At 41.6% G+C, this 16,446-nt stretch overlaps 2 protein-coding genes across 6 annotated transcripts in view; one reads left to right on the top strand and one right to left on the bottom strand.

The window, feature by feature from the left end:
• Positions 1–7,855, top strand: part of LOC110532812 (guanine nucleotide-binding protein G(t) subunit alpha-2) — a 107,504-nt gene extending 99,649 nt beyond the window's left edge. For both annotated transcript variants that reach the window (XM_090185434.1, XM_090185432.1), the window contains 8 exons: positions 741–783; positions 973–1,114; positions 1,248–1,408; positions 1,702–1,830; positions 2,472–2,601; positions 4,323–4,476; positions 6,392–6,597; positions 7,264–7,855. In XM_090185434.1, coding sequence (XP_090041560.1) covers positions 741–783; positions 973–1,114; positions 1,248–1,408; positions 1,702–1,830; positions 2,472–2,601; positions 4,323–4,476; positions 6,392–6,579 — 947 coding nt within the window. In that variant the 3' untranslated portion in view covers positions 6,580–6,597; positions 7,264–7,855. The remainder of the gene's footprint in view (positions 1–740; positions 784–972; positions 1,115–1,247; positions 1,409–1,701; positions 1,831–2,471; positions 2,602–4,322; positions 4,477–6,391; positions 6,598–7,263) is intronic.
• A 3,727-nt stretch (positions 7,856–11,582) lies between these two features.
• Positions 11,583–16,446, bottom strand: part of LOC110532808 (guanine nucleotide-binding protein G(i) subunit alpha-3) — a 67,627-nt gene continuing 62,763 nt past the window's right edge. For 3 of the 4 annotated variants that reach the window (XM_090185427.1, XM_090185428.1, XM_090185431.1), the window contains one exon: positions 14,021–14,995. Coding sequence is in view for 1 of the 4 variants with exons in the window: in XM_090185431.1 (XP_090041557.1) it covers positions 14,985–14,995 (11 nt within the window). In the remaining 3 variants the exon portion in view is untranslated. Of the gene's footprint in view, positions 11,659–14,020; positions 14,996–16,446 lie in introns of those variants that run through there. The other variant, XM_090185429.1, reaches the window with a different exon arrangement.

Below are 16,446 nucleotides of genomic sequence, written 5' to 3'. Positions count from 1 at the left end.
AAAGTAGTGCACTATATAGGGATTAGGGTGCTATTTGAGCCGTACTGCACTATATAGGGAATAGGGTGCTATTTGAGCCGTACTGCACTATATAGGGAATAGGGTGCTATTTGAGCCGTACTGCACTATATAGGGAATAGGGTGCTATTTGAGCCATACAGCACCGGTCTAGGTTACAGGTTGGGGTCGGTGCCATTGTATTTGGGTTTTAAAGGTTTTCAAATACATGTTTTGAATAAAGATTTTAAGTGACTTCAAGTCCTTTGTCCTGAAGAGTCTGAGACTCAGTGAGTCCCATTGAGCCACAGTGAGGCCCACTGAGGCCCAGAGACGTCAGTGATCTCCTCACAGACTGTCCTCTTGCTCTATGGTCACTCTTCCTCATAATCTAACTGGGTCACATTAGTAAGGGGTGTTTGTTATGTTTCAGTAGTGGACTGTATAGGGAATAGGATGCAGTTTGGGAAGTAGCATATGTTTCTCTGGCCACAAGGTCCAAGAGTATTCTTGGCCTGAGGGACTTCTACTTAACTGTAATTATGTTACATATTATGTGACTGATAAAGGTCAACAGATATGTAATGACAAGGCTTTTGTTTGGCCATTTTACCACAAGGAGGACACATACTTTTCTTCTAATACATTATCTGTCTGTGTCACTGATGAAAGCCCTGTAACGAAACGTGAAATGGACGACATTTAACTGTCAATAAATGGTGTATTTTTTTGTTTTCTTTCAGGTGCTGAGGAGTCGGGGAAAAGCACCATCGTAAAACAAATGAAGTGAGTTCATTTAAAACTGAAGCCTCTCCCTGAATGTGGGGCAGCTGAGAGAAATGAGCCGCAGTGTCAAATATATACCACTAGGGGCAGCTGTGAGAAAGTGAGCCGCAGTGTTACAAATATACCACTAGGTGGCAGTTTGGATAAGTGAGCAACACCAACCCCTTCTTCTTCTTCTCTCCTGCACAGAATCCTCCACCTGGGTGGTTTTAATAAGGAGGAGAAGGTGATGTACAGAGAGGTGATCTTTGGTAACATCCTGCAGTCAGCTCTGTCCATCGTCAGAGGCATGGGCATCCTGGGGATCAAGTACGGATCACCAGCCGCAGAGGTGGGTACTGCAGGCTGGGTGTGTGTGTAGAACTATACTATAATATACCATACTACAGTATATTATATTACACTGTATGAACCTGTTATACTAAACTATACTGACATATATGTGTTGTTTTCTGTGTGGCCAGGATGAGGGCACGAAGCTGGAGAACCTTTCCAACTCTACTGAAGAGGGCACCATGCCTCCTGAGCTGGCTGAGTGCATCAAGAAGTTGTGGCTGGACCCTGGCATCCAGGAGTGCTTTGAGAGAGCAGCTGAAGGCTACCAGCTCCTCGACTCCGCTCACTAGTGGGTTAATCTGTCTGCCGTTATTACTCAGGACCCGTATTCACTAGCGTTTCAGAGTGCTGATCTAGGATCAGAGCTTGTATCCATGAATTGCCTCAGAGTAGGGTGCTGATCTAGGATCAGGTTCCCCCCTTGTCCATGTCATCCCTATTCATTATGATCTGAAAGGCTAAACTGATCCTAGATCAGCACTTCTACTTGGAGATGCTTGATTAATACAAACAGTTCTGACATTTACAGCCTACCTTAGTGATCTGATTCTTGAATTGATTGATTGTGCCATTCGCCGACAGCTTCCTCAGTGACCTTGACCGCATCACCGCGGCTGACTTGACCCCCAATGACCAAGACATCCTACGGTGCAGGATCACGACCGGCGGGGTTAACGAGGAGAGGTTCACCTGCAGAGACATCCAATTCAGGTGATGCTACAGTAGCTAACTACCGGACTGCCTTGTCCAGTACAGTATAGTACACCTGCAAAGAGGTCAAATTCATGTAAGGTAGTGTAATTGGTGCGATCGAACCATAGACCTCTTGCACAACAACCGAACGTCTTAACCAGTAAAGAGAAACCTTGTGATCTGAGAGCAGCATTTGGGTTTTAAAACTCCACGGTTGTGTTTACACAGACAGCCCAATTCTGACCTTTTTTTCCCCCCTCACCAATTGGTCTTTTGACCAATCACATAAGCACTTTTGCCATTGCCAATAACTCAGCAAAAAAAATCCGAATTGGGCTGCCTGTGTAAACGTAGCCAGTAAGGGCTATGTCTTAATGAGAGTGTGATTTCAAATCACCTCTATTACACCAGCAACTTATAGAGCAATTAAGTATTTATTTTGTATTTGTATGTGATCGCTGCTAGAATTGAACCACCAACCTTAGCAAGTGCCACGCTCTCACCATATACACCAACTAAGTACACACTGGAGGAGCTGGGATGGTTTCCTAACACACACTCATGATGATTAAGTACTGTAGTTGCTGAACGCTCCTCTCCTGTAAAAAGAAACAAGGGCTTTATAATTGATGTGATTGTTGTGTCTCTCTGACGGACAGGATGTTTGATATGAGCGGTAGAAGAGAAGAGAGGAAGAAGTGGATCCACTGTTTCCAGGGCGTCCATTGCGTCCTGTTCTGTAGTGCCCTCAGCGCGTATGACCTGGTGCTGCTGGAGGACGAGGAAATGGTGAGTGATTATACACATACACACACACACACACACACACACACACACACACACACACACACACACACACACACACACACACACTTCAAAGTGAAACTACAGGAGACTCTACCTCACTTGGGACAGTTGAGAGGGAGATGATTCAACCACACCACAGAAGATGCTGATATGAATCAACCACACCACAGGAGATGCTGATATGAATCAACCACACCACAGGAGATGCCGATATGAATCAACAACACCACAGGAGATGCTGATATGAATCAACCACACCACAGGAGATGCTGATATGAATCAACCACACCACAGGAGATGCTGATATGAATCAACACCACCACAGGAGATGCTGATATGAATCAACACCACCACAGGAGATGCTGATATGAATCAACAACACCACAGGAGATGCTGATATGAATCAACCAAACCACAGGAGATGCTGATATGAATCAACCACACCACAGGAGATGCTGATATGAATCAACACCACCACAGGAGATGCTGATATGAATCAACCAAACCACAGGAGATGCTGATATGAATCAACCACACCACAGGAGATGCTGATATGAATCAACCACACCACAGAAGATGCTGATATGAATCAACCACACCACAGGAGATGCTGATATGAATCAACAACACCACAGGAGATGCTGATATGAATCAACAACACCACAGGAGATGCTGATATGAATCAACACCACCACAGGAGATGCTGATATGAATCAACAACACCACAGGAGATGCTGATATGAATCAACACCACCACAGGAGATGCTGATATGAATCAACAACACCACAGGAGATGCTGATATGAATCAACCACACCACAGGAGATGCTGATATGAATCAACCAAACCACAGGAGATGCTGATATGAATCAACCACACCACAGGAGATGCCGATATGAATCAACCACACCACAGGAGATGCTGATATGAATCAACCAAACCACAGGAGATGCTGATATGAATCAACCACACCACAGGAGATGCTGATATGAATCAACCAAACCACAGGAGATGCCGATATGAATCAACAACACCACAGGAGATGCCGATATGAATCAACACCACCACAGGAGATGCTGATATGAATCAACCAAACCACAGGAGATGCTGATATGAATCAACCACACCACAGGAGATGCTGATATGAATCAACCAAACCACAGGAGATGCTGATATGAATCAACCACACCACAGGAGATGCTGATATGAATCAACCACACCACAGGAGATGCTGATATGAATCAACCACACCACAGGAGATGCTGATATGAATCAACAACACCACAGGAGATGCCGATATGAATCAACAACACCACAGGAGATGCTGATATGAATCAACCACACCACAGGAGATGCTGATATGAATCAACAACACCACAGGAGATGCCGATATGAATCAACCACACCACAGGAGATGCCGATATGAATCAACCACACCACAGGAGATGCTGATATGAATCAACCACACCACAGGAGATGCTGATATGAATCAACAACACCACAGGAGATGCTGATATGAATCAACAACACCACAGGAGATGCTGATATGAATCAACACCACCACAGGAGATGCTGATATGAATCAACCAAACCTCACATGGCTAGTGACTGCAGCCCAGCTAAGGTTGTTGGCGGTTTTGTAGCCCAACGATGATCATGATGATAATGATACATCATTCCTATACCCTCCTCTCCTGTTTTCAGAACCGCATGCACGAGTCTCTCCACCTATTCAACAGTATCTGCAACCACAGGTTCTTCGAGGACACCATCCACGTGCTCTTCCTCAACAAGAAGGACGTCTTCCAAGAGAAAATCAAGCATGTCCACCTCAATGTCTGCTTCCCTGACTACGATGGTGAGTCCTACTCTGAGTCCCTAATGGCAAAACGTTGTTTTCCCTGAGCTTTTGGCCTTTCGTTTGGAGTTTATTTACCACGCGGCGAATGAATGAAAATAGCGTAAATCTCTCACTGATTAGTTTCAAGTTATTGTCACAGCGAAATGCCTTTCTTGCCTGCTTTTTCCCAACAATGTAGCTATCAATATCAGTAGTACAAAAAAACAGTCAGAAAAAGTAGAACAAAAACACGAGAATGTACCAGTCAAAAGTTTGGATACGCCTACTCATTCAAGGGTTTTTCTTTATTTTTAATATTTTCTACATTGTATAATAATAGTGACGACATCAATGGCCACTCCAATACCTTGACTTTGTTGTCCTTACAACTTTGGAAGTATGCTTGGGGTCATTGTCCATTTGGAAGACCCATTTGCGACCAAGCTTTAACTTCCTGACTGATGTCTTGAGATGTTGATTCAATATATCCACATAATTTTCCTTCCTCATGATGCCATCTATTTTGTGAAGTGCACCAGTCCCTCCTGCAGCAAAGCACCCCCACAACATGATGCTGCCACCCCCATGCTTCACGGTTGGGATGGTGTTCTTTGGCTTGCAAGCCTCCCTCTTTTTCCTCCAAACATAATGATGGTCATTATGGCTAAACAGTTCTATTTTCGTTTCATCAGACCAGAGGACATTTCCCCCAAAAGTACGATCTTTGTCCCCAGGTGTAGTTGCAAACCGTAGTCTGGCTTTTTAATGGCGGTTTTGGAGCAGTGGCTTCTTCCTTGCTGAGCAGCCTTTCAGGTTATGTCTATATAGGACTCATTTTACTGTGGATATAGATACTTTTGTACCGGTTTCTTCCAGCATCTTCACAAGATCCTTTGCTGTTGTTCTGGGATTGATTTGCACTTTTCGCACCAAAGTACGTTCATCTCTAGGAGACAGAACGCATCTTCTTCCTGAGCGGTATGATGGCTGCGTGATCCCATGGTGTTTATACTTGCATACTATTGTTTGTACAGATGAACGCGCTAGCCTCAGGCATTTGGAAATTGCTCCCAAGGATGAACCAGACTTGTGGAGGTCTACAATTTGTTTTCTGAGGTCTTGGCTGATTTATTTTGATTTTCCCATCATGTCAAGCAAAGAGGCACTGAGTTTGAAGTTAGGCCTTAAAATACATCCACAGGTACACATCCAATTGACTCAAATGATGTCAATTAGCCTATCAGAAGCTTCTAAAGCCATGACATCATTTTCTGGAATTTTCCAAGCTGTTTAAAGGCACAGTCAACTTAGTGTATGTAAACTTCTGACCCACTGGAATTGTGATACAGTGAATTATAAGTTAAATAATCTGTCTGTAAACAATTGTTGGAAAAATAACTTGTGTCATGCACAAAGTAGATGTCCTAACCGACAAAACTATAGTTTGTTTACAAGAAATGTATGGAGTGGTTGAAAAACTAGTTTTAATGACTCCAACCTTAGTGTATTTAAACTTCTGACTTCAACTGTAGTTCTCCTTGGTTCCAAACCAGTCATATTTCTTACTTAAACCCAACCCATATCCCTTTACCACGTGTAATTACATACTTAGTGTCTCATTTCTTGCCTAAACTTAACCAAATCACATTTGTTTCTGCCCTCGGAAGCAGAGTTGCCATTAGAACAAGGAAAACTCCATTCTGCAAGTGGTGTCTGAGCGTATCTTCCCCCTCGGTAACAAGACATTTTGTTACACACTTGATCTTGATCCTCGGTCAGTTCATTCTTTCACTGAAATTCACAGGATTAAGAAAAATCACTTTGAATGAAGTATAAAACCCCTCGTATTCCCTCTGTAGGGCCAGACCCATACAAAGAGAACAGCAACTCCTCTGTCAGATTTTCAACCTCTAAACTCTTCTCTCCCTTATAGGGCCAAATACATACGAAGACGCCAGTAACCACGTGAAGATGCAGTTTGAGTCTCTGAACTTGAAGCAGGCGGAGAAACCCATCTATACCCACGTCACCTGCGCTGTAGACACACAGGACGTGAACCAGGCCTTCGACACCATCACAGACATCATCAAAATCAATCTAAAAGACGCCGGGCTGTTCTGAGGCAGCTCCTGATTGAAGGTATGACCGTCTATATTACTGCCTGATGCATGCACGCACACACACACACACACACACACACACACACACACACCTCAGTGCCCAGCAGGAAATCCCTGTCTGAGAACCGACATCAGTCCTGTCGCCTCACTGACACAGTGTAATAAGGGCCAGCTGTGGCCAAACTATCGGCAATTCACTTATAACACACGATGACATACTGTATTTGCCTTGACATGCCATTAATATTGCCATGGTCTGAAGCGCTTTATCCCTTCTAGTACATTTTGTTTCTATGGTTCAGACCGTTTGGGACGGCTGAAGGTGAGGATGGATGAGTCATAAAGCTAACATTGACTCAATACTATCTCTGTCCCTCCCTCTCACATCGCCTCAACACTATTACAGTCTCCAAAAGGGCCATTAGACAGACCTAATTAAACTATACTTTTCTCTAAATAAATGTGGTCAAATATACATTAGAGCAGGGGTGGGCATTGAAGCTGTGGTCTTGGAGCGAGAGTGTAGGCTTTTGTTCCAATTTGGGTGACCAAAACGAGCTGAATTTGCAGGCATGATCTATGACACAAGTAGCATTCACATAGGGACAACAGATTCTCAGAAAGATTACGTATAAATGTAAAAACATGCATTCAATTGAAATTCCTATTTTCTTCCCTTCTCCAGAACTTCCTTCCATCCATCAGCCAACCCCTTGGTTTTATTTGGCCACTGTGCTGAAGGAGGTGGACAGTCGGTGGACAGTCGGTGGACAACTGCTTATCGGCTGTCACCATCACCACCTCCGAACCCTGGTTCCTCGGACGTTTCCTCTACATCGACATCATCAAAGCCTTAACATCAAGGCCATTGGATTGAAAGAGTATGAAAACATTTGTAAAAAAAATGTATTAAAAAAAAGGAAAATGCCATAAGGCAGCAGCCATAAGCTCTTCTTTGAGTTGAGGCATTGGACAGGACTTAAATTGTGGAATGTACCTTTAAATCCCTGAAGCTAGTGTTTTTGTCTTACCTTCAGTAGTCTCCTGTGGTCTCCATTTTAACTTAAAAAAAAGTTATAAAGTAAACAGTTGAAATTTCAATATTTCAAAATTCTATATTAATTTATTTTAATAGAATAATAATCTTTACACTTTGTAAATAATAGACCAATCTTTATTTTAAGAAAGACATCTGAAGTACTGTGAGAAAGAAGGGATCTTGTATTTTTGTTTTTGTGATGTGTGGACACATAAAATAAAGATGCATATACTTCCCTGTTCGGTTTCTGATCGTTGAACGATACACAATACTATTATGACATAGTAGGGAACATTGACCCTTTTCCCACAGTGCCGGTACACATTTTGGATCCCGGTACTCATAATATTTTAGAGGAAATATTCTATGAGGTGCCAGTACTCAAGTAGTAGAAAATGACCGGTTCTGATATTGTAACACCGGCCCACTTCAAGCACTGCTTTGCCATTGGCTGGATTGCGAAATACAAAAAATACAAAATATGGAGATGAGCGGAGAGCTTTAGTGCCATAATTTAATGGTGTTAAGATCAACAACATCATCTGTACAAAGTCAAACTGACCCAGAAACATAATGTAGTTACCACATCTGATCAGTCTCCAGGGTCATATTCATTAGTGCACACCGTTTCAAAATGTAGCAAAAAAGTTCTTATTAAAGTCTTATTGGACAATTCCAGGTATTCCCTCCCTGTTTCAGTGTATTGGGGGCCTAATGGTGAATATGACCCTGGAAGGTATAGTATTGTTTGGGGAAGTGGTGACAGTCTATCCCAGATACAGTAGGTAGTGGCTATTTGGCAACCGTTTTCTGGACAGAATTAACGTTCAGTGGAGATCTTTTTGGTTCCGAACCAATCATATTTCTTACTTAAACTTAACCCAACCCATAACCTTTTATTACGTGGAATTACATACTTAGTGTCTCACTTCTTGCCTAAACTTAACCAAATCACATTTGTTTCTGCCCTCGGAGGCAGAGTTGCCATTAGAACAAGGAAAACTCCATTCTGCAAGTGGTGTCTGAGCGTATCTTCCCCCTCGGTAACAAGACATTTTGTTACACACTTGATCTTGATCCTCGGTCAGTTCATTCTTTCACTGAAGTTCACAGGATTAAGAAAAATCACTTTGAAAAAAAAAAAATCAGAATTAATTATAAAAGGCCATCAAATATCAAGCTGTGAATTCCAAAATTCTCTTTCATGCAGGTAATCAATAATTATTGTCTTATAAAGTGTTGTGATACAGTTATTAATCTCACTTGACAATAATCAATATTCAATGATCAATAAATGTACAATAATGTGCGGTAGTGAACAAGAGTCCTAAATATAAAAATATTGTTCAATACAAAGTGGTCCATTTTCTACATTTATTTGATTTTATTTTTAAGAATCAGAAATAAGGATTGTAGCCTAAATGAAACCTCATGTTAAAGTCTACAAGACTATTGAATTCATGAAAAGATGGCTGATAAAAATCTCAAAACTGTGAAGAGTTAAAGTAGGTGCAGGTGAAATCTATCACATGAATTCCTGATCCATACGTCAACTTCAGACCATTAACCATACTCATAGATTGCATTTATTTCTATCAGATAATCTAAAGAAATACCAAAATGAAAAAGAAACTATTTCAACTACTTTATACAAATAACATGCTATAAAATACATGTTTATTTTTTTAATGGGAAATGAAATGAGGCATATGACTCAGTGAACGAATGCAACAGATTGGTGAAAAAAATAAACATAACGAATCGTGAAATATTACGATGAGAGATATTCAGCTTGATGATTGGGTCCATTTTGTTTCATATATACCAGTAGTGTGTCAATCTATAGATGTGAGCACTGGAATGGAGAGTAGGGATGGTCAGAAATAGTGCACTACATAAGGAAATAGGTTGTCATTTGGGAACTAGCCAAGGATTATCTGTGTGATTTGTTGGTTAATCACCAACTAAATGTCATTAAAACATCACTTCACTCCATATACATGATCTGGAACTAAAAACAGAAGTGCTCTGTAGTCGGACTTGGCAGTTCCCATAGACGTCACAGGGAGTGTTTCACTAGTGAAGGTTTTATCCACAGTTCAGTTCTGTCCTGCTCCTCGGTGTGCATCAGAGTGTTGAACATGGAGGAAAATCCTCTCGGAGAAAAAGAAAAACAGGAACCAAATCCCAAAATGCAGCATTCATCAGGTGCTGCATGCAGTGTGGTAACGAACAGTCTCAGTCTCTGGTTCTACTTTCTAGAATCTTCTACGATCATCTAATGCAAACATCCCAAGTCATCATCCCCTCCCATGAGGCTCACCAGACACCTACAAAGGATGAAGAGAGAGGAACAGGATAAAAACTCTGCCAAAGCCCCATTCTAAAACTCTGCCAAAGCCCCATTATAAAATTCTGCCAAAGCCCCATTATAAAACTCTGCCAAAGCCCCATTATAAAACTCTGCCAAAGCCCCATTACAAAACTCTGCCAAAGCCCCATTACAAAACTCTGCCAAAGCCCCATTATAAAACTCTGCCAAAGCCCCATTATAAAACTCTGCCAAAGCCCCATTCTAAAACTCTGCCAAAGCCCCATTACAAAACTCTGCCAAAGCCCCATTACAAAACTCTGCCAAAGCCCCATTATAAAACTCTGCCAAAGCCCCATTATAAAACTCTGCCAAAGCCCCATTATAAAACTCTGCCAAAGCCCCATTATAAAACTCTGCCAAAGCCTCGAACCTCTGACTGCATCCCAGCTGTGCAACTTCAACCAATACCAGGATTAGGACTTTCATTTCTTCTTCTGTATTTATTTAACTAGGCGGTGAAGAACAAATTCTTATTTATAATGACGGCCTAACAAAAGGCCTCCTGCGGGGACGGGGATTAACAATAAATAAAATAAAATAAAATATATAGGGCAAAACACACATCACGGCAAGAGACAACACTACATAGAGAGATATCTAAGACAACATCACAGTAAGTTAGCAACACAACATGACAACAACATGGTAGCAGCACAACATGGTAGCAGCACAACATAGTCACAGCACAAAACAGGGTACAAACATTATTGGGCACAGACAACAGCACAAAGGGCAAGAAGGTAGAGACAACAACAACAAGCACACAAAGCAGCCACAACTGTCAGTAAGAGTGTCCATGATGGAGTCATTGAATTAAGAGTGATAAAACTGTCAAGTGTTGAGTGTTTGTTGCAGCTCGTTCCAGTCTCTAGCTGCAGCAAACTGAAAAGACGAGCGACCCAGGGATGTGTGTGCTTTGGGGACTTTTAACAGAATGTGACTGGCAGAACGGGTGTTGACTGTGGAGGATGAGGGCTGCGGTAGATATCTCAGATAGGGGGAAGTGAGTCCTAAGATATCTCAGATAGGGGTGAGTGAGTCCTAAGATATCTCAGATAGGGGTGAGTGAGGCCTAAGATATCTCAGATAGGGGTGAGTGAGGCCTAAGATATCCCAGATAGGGGTGAGTGAGGCCTAAGATATCTCAGATAGGGGTGAGTGAGTCCTAAGATTTCTCAGATAGGGGTGAGTGAGTCCTAAGATTTCTCAGATAGGGGTGAGTGAGGCCTAAGATTTCTCAGAGAGGGGGGAGTGAAGCCTAAGAGGGTTTATAATCAACCAATACCAGGTCTAGGACCTGCACCTTCAACCAATACCAGGTCTAGGACCTGCACCTTCAACCAACACCAGGTCTAGGACCTGCACCTTCAACCAATACCAGGTCTAGGATCTGCACCTTTAACCAATACCAGGTCTAGGATCTGCACCTTTAACCAATACCAGGTCTAGGACCTGCACCTTCAACCAATACCAGGTCTAGGACCTGCAAACAATTGCCAGGTCTAGGACCTGCACCTTCAACCAATACCAGGTCTAGGACCTGCACCTTTAACCAATACCAGGTCTAGGACCTGCACCTTCAACCAATTCTAAGTCTAGGATATTTTTTTACAGGGATTCAGTAACTAGAAAGATCAAAAGGTCACTGACTTGAAGATCCCTGTCACCTCAGCAGAGTTTACACTCTATTAGGTTGATCTTGATGATGACGGCGTCAAACACGAACTGGACGTTCTTGGTGTCGGTGGCGCATGTGAAGTGGGTGTAGATCTCTTTAGTCCACTTCCTCCTGTTGAGATCCTCAAACTGACACTGGATATAGGCTGCTGCCTCCTCATATGTACTGGCACCTGTAATAATAATAATAACAACAACAATAATAATAATGCATTATGGGTACTGTAGTACACTAGATATAGTGTACTACAGTGCCAGACGTGTCCCCCTGCTTAAGCCAGTACATGTCCAGGCCCGTCTGAAGTTTGCTAGAGAGCATTTGGATGATCCAGAAGAAGATTGGGAGAATGTCATATGGTCAGATGAAACAAAATATAACTTTTTGGTAAAAACTCAACTCGTCGTGTTTGGAGGACAAAGAATGCTGAGTTGCATGTTGTTTTTCTGCAAAGGGACCAGGACGACTGATCCGTGTAAAGGAAAGAATGAATGGGGCCATGTATCGTGAGATTTTGAGTGAAAACCTCCTTCCATCAGCAAGGGCATTGAAGATGAAACGTGGCTGGGTCTTTCAGCATGACAATGATCCCAAACACACCGCCCGGGCAACGAAGGAGGGGCTTCGTAAGAAGCATTTCAAGGTCCTGGAGTAGCCTAGCCTAGTCTCCAGATCTCAACCCCATAGAAAATCTTTGGAGGGAGTTGAAAGTCCGTGTTGCCCAGCAACAGCCCCAAAACATCACTGCTCTAGAGGAGATCTGCATGGAGGAATGGGCCAAAATACCAGCAACAGTGTGTGAAGACTTACAGAAAACATTTGACCTCTGTCATTGCCAACAAAGGGTATATAACAATGTATTGAGATCAACTTTTGTTATTGACCAAATACTTATTTTCCACCATAATTTGCAAATTAATTAATAAAAAATCCTACAATGTGATTTTCTGGATTTTTTCCCTCATTTTGTCTGTCATAGTTGAAGTGTACCTATGATGAAAATTACAGGCCTCTCATCTTTTTAAGTGGGAGAACTTGCACAATTGGTGGCTGACTAAATACTTTTTTCCCCCCACTGTACATATTTAAAACACCTATTCTGTAGTGATCTAATAGAGTTGGATTAAATTATTCAGAGACTAAGGGTTATATCCATATCCGGTTAGTATTAGAGGTAATAAACTCTGTATTGGTCTGTCTGTCTGGTTAGTATTAGAGACATTAAACTCTGTATTGGTCTGTCTGTCTGGTTAGTATTAGAGGCATTAAACTCTGTATTGGTCTGTCTGTCTGGTTAGTATTAGAGACATTAAACTCTGTATTGGTCTGTCTGTCTGGTTAGTATTAGAGGCATTAAACTCTGTATTGGTCTGTCTGTCTGGTTAGTATTAGAGACATTAAACTCTGTATTGGTCTGTCTGTCTGGTTAGTATTAGAGGCATTCAACTCTGTATTGGTCTGTCTGTCTGGTTAGTATTAGAGGTAATAAACTCTGTATTGGTCTGTCTGTCTGGTTAGTATTAGAGGTAATAAACTCTGTATTGGTCTGTCTGTCTGGTTAGTATTAGAGGCATTAAACTCTGTATTGGTCTGTCTGTCTGGTTAGTATTAGAGACATTAAACTCTGTATTGGTCTGTCTGTCTGGTTAGTATTAGAGACATTAAACTCTGTATTGGTCTGTCTGTCTGGTTAGTATTAGAGACATTAAACTCTGTATTGGTCTGTCTGTCTGGTTAGTATTAGAGACATTAAACTCTGTATTGGTCTGTCTGTCTGGTTAGTATTAGAGACATTAAACTCTGTATTGGTCTGTCTGTCTGGTTAGTATTAGAGGCATTAAACTCTGTATTGGTCTGTCTGTCTGGTTAGTATTAGAGGTAATACACTCCAGTCAGTCAAGTATTAGAGGCATTAAACTCTGTATTGGTCTGTCTGTCTGGTTAGTATTAGAGGCATTAAACTCCAGTCAGTCAAGTATTAGAAGCATTCAACTCCAGTCAGTCAAGTATTAGAGGCGTATCTTCCCCCTCTGTAACAAGACATTTTGTTACACACTTGATCTTGAACCTCGGTCAGTTCATTCTTTCACTGAAATTCACAGGATTTTAAAAATCACTTTGAATTAAAAAATATATATATCAGAATTAATTATAAAAGGCCATAAAATATCAAGCTGTGAATTCCAAAATTCTCTTTCATGCAGGTAATCAATAATTATTGTCTTATAAAGTGTTGTGATACAGTTATTAATCTCACTTGACAATAATCAATATTCAATGATCAATAAATGTACAATAATGTGCGGTAGTGAACAAGAGTCCTAAATATAAAAATATTGTTCAATACAAAGTGGTCCATTTTCTACATTTTTATTTTATTTTTAAGAATCAGAAATAAGGATTGTAGCCTAAGTGAAACCTCATGTTGAAGTCTACACAAGACTATTTAATTCATGAAAAGATGGCTGATAAAAATCTCAAAACTGTGAAGAGTTAAAGTAGGTGCAGGTGAAATCTATCACATGAATTCCTGATCCATACGTCAACTTCAGACCATTAACCATACTCATAGATTGCATTTATTTCTATCAGATAATCTAAAGAAATACCAAAATGAAAAAGAAACTATTTCAACTACTTTATACAAATAACATGCTATAAAATACATGTTTATTTTTTTAAATGGGAAATGAAATGAGGCGAGGCATATGACTCAGTGAACGAATGCAACAGATTGGTGAAAAAAATAAACATAACGAATCGTGAAATATTACGATGAGAGATATTCAGCTTGATGATTGGGTCCATTTTGTTTCATATATACCAGTAGTGTGTCAATCTATAGATGTGAGCACTGGAATGGAGAGTAGGGATGGTCAGAAATAGTGCACTACATAAGGAATTAGGTTGCCATTTGGGAACTAGCCAAGGATTATCTGTGGGATTTGTTGGTTAATCACCAACTAAATGTCATAAAAACATCACTTCACTCCATATACATGATCTGGAACTAAAAACAGAAGTGCTCTGTAGTCGGACTTGGCAGTTCCCATAGACGTCACAGGGAGTGGTTCACTAGAGAAGGTTTTATCCACAGTTCAGTTCTGTCCTGCTCCTCGGTGTGCATCAGAGTGTTGAACATGGAGGAAAATCCTCTCGGAGAAAAAGAAAAACAGGAACCAAATCCCAAAATGCAGCATTCATCAGGTGCTGCATGCAGTGTGGTAACGAACAGTCTCAGTCTCCGGTTCTACTTTCTAGAATCTTCTACGATCATCTAATGCAAACATCCCAAGTCATCATCCCCTCCCATGAGGCTCACCAGACACCTACAAAGGATGAAGAGAGAGGAACAGGATAAAAACTCTGCCAAAGCCCCATTCTAAAACTCTGCCAAAGCCCCATTCTAAAACTCTGCCAAAGCCCCATTCTAAAACTCTGCCAAAGCCCCATTACAAAACTCTGCCAAAGCCCCATTATAAAACTCTGCCAAAGCCCCATTATAAAACTCTGCCAAAGCCCCATTATAAAACTCTGCCAAAGCCCCATTATAAAACTCTGCCAAAGCCCCATTCTAAAACTCTGCCAAAGCCCCATTCTAAAACTCTGCCAAAGCCCCATTCTAAAACTCTGCCAAAGCCCCATTCTAAAACTCTGCCAAAGCCCCATTACAAAACTCTGCCAAAGCCCCATTCTAAAACTCTGCCAAAGCCCCATTCTAAAACTCTGCCAAAGCCCCATTCTAAAACTCTGCCAAAGCCCCATTCTAAAACTCTGCCAAAGCCCCATTCTAAAACTCTGCCAAAGCCCCATTCTAAAACTCTGCCAAAGCCCCATTCTAAAACTCTGCCAAAGCCCCATTCTAAAACTCTGCCAAAGCCCCATTCTAAAACTCTGCCAAAGCCCCATTCTAAAACTCTGCCAAAGCCCCATTCTAAAACTCTGCCAAAGCCCCATTCTAAAACTCTGCCAAAGCCCCATTCTAAAACTCTGCCAAAGCCCCATTCTAAAACTCTGCCAAAGCCCCATTATAAAACTCTGCCAAAGCCCCATTCTAAAACTCTGCCAAAGCCCCATTACAAAACTCTGCCAAAGCCCCATTATAAAACTCTGCCAAAGCCTCGAACCTCTGACTGCATCCCAGCTGTGCAACTTCAACCAATACCAGGATTAGGACTTTCATTTCTTCTCCTGTATTTATTTAACTAGGCGGTGAAGAACAAATTCTTATTTATAATGACGGCCTAACAAAAGGCCTCCTGCGGGGACGGGGGCTGGGATTAAAAATAAATTAAATAAAAGATATAGGACAAAACACACATCACGGCAAGAGACAACACTACATAGAGAGATATCTAAGACAATATCACAGTAAGTTAGCAACACAACATGACAACAACATGGTAGCAGCACAACATAGTCACAGCACAAAACAGGGTACAAACATTATTGGGCAAAGACAACAGCACAAAGGGCAAGAAGGTAGAGACAACAACAATCACACAAAGCAGCCACAACTGTCAGTAAGAGTGTCCATGATGGAGTCATTGAATTAAGAGCGATAAAACTGTCAAGTGTTGAGTGTTTGTTGCAGCTCGTTCCAGTCTCTAGCTGCAGGAAACTGAAAAGATGAGCGACCCAGGGATGTGTGTGCTTCGGGGACTTTTAACAGAATGTGACTGGCATAACGGGTGTTGTATGTGGAGGATGAGGGCTGCGGTAGATATCTCAGATAGGGGGGAGTGAGGCCTAAGATATCTCAGATAGGGGTGAGTGAGAC

The sequence above is a fragment of the Oncorhynchus mykiss genome, chromosome 9 (assembly GCF_057628025.1).
Source record: "Oncorhynchus mykiss isolate SJ-2025 chromosome 9, ASM5762802v1, whole genome shotgun sequence".
Lineage (NCBI taxonomy): Eukaryota > Metazoa > Chordata > Actinopteri > Salmoniformes > Salmonidae > Oncorhynchus > Oncorhynchus mykiss.
Note: the sequence above shows the minus strand (reverse complement) of the source record. Positions and strands in the feature narration are given on the sequence as shown.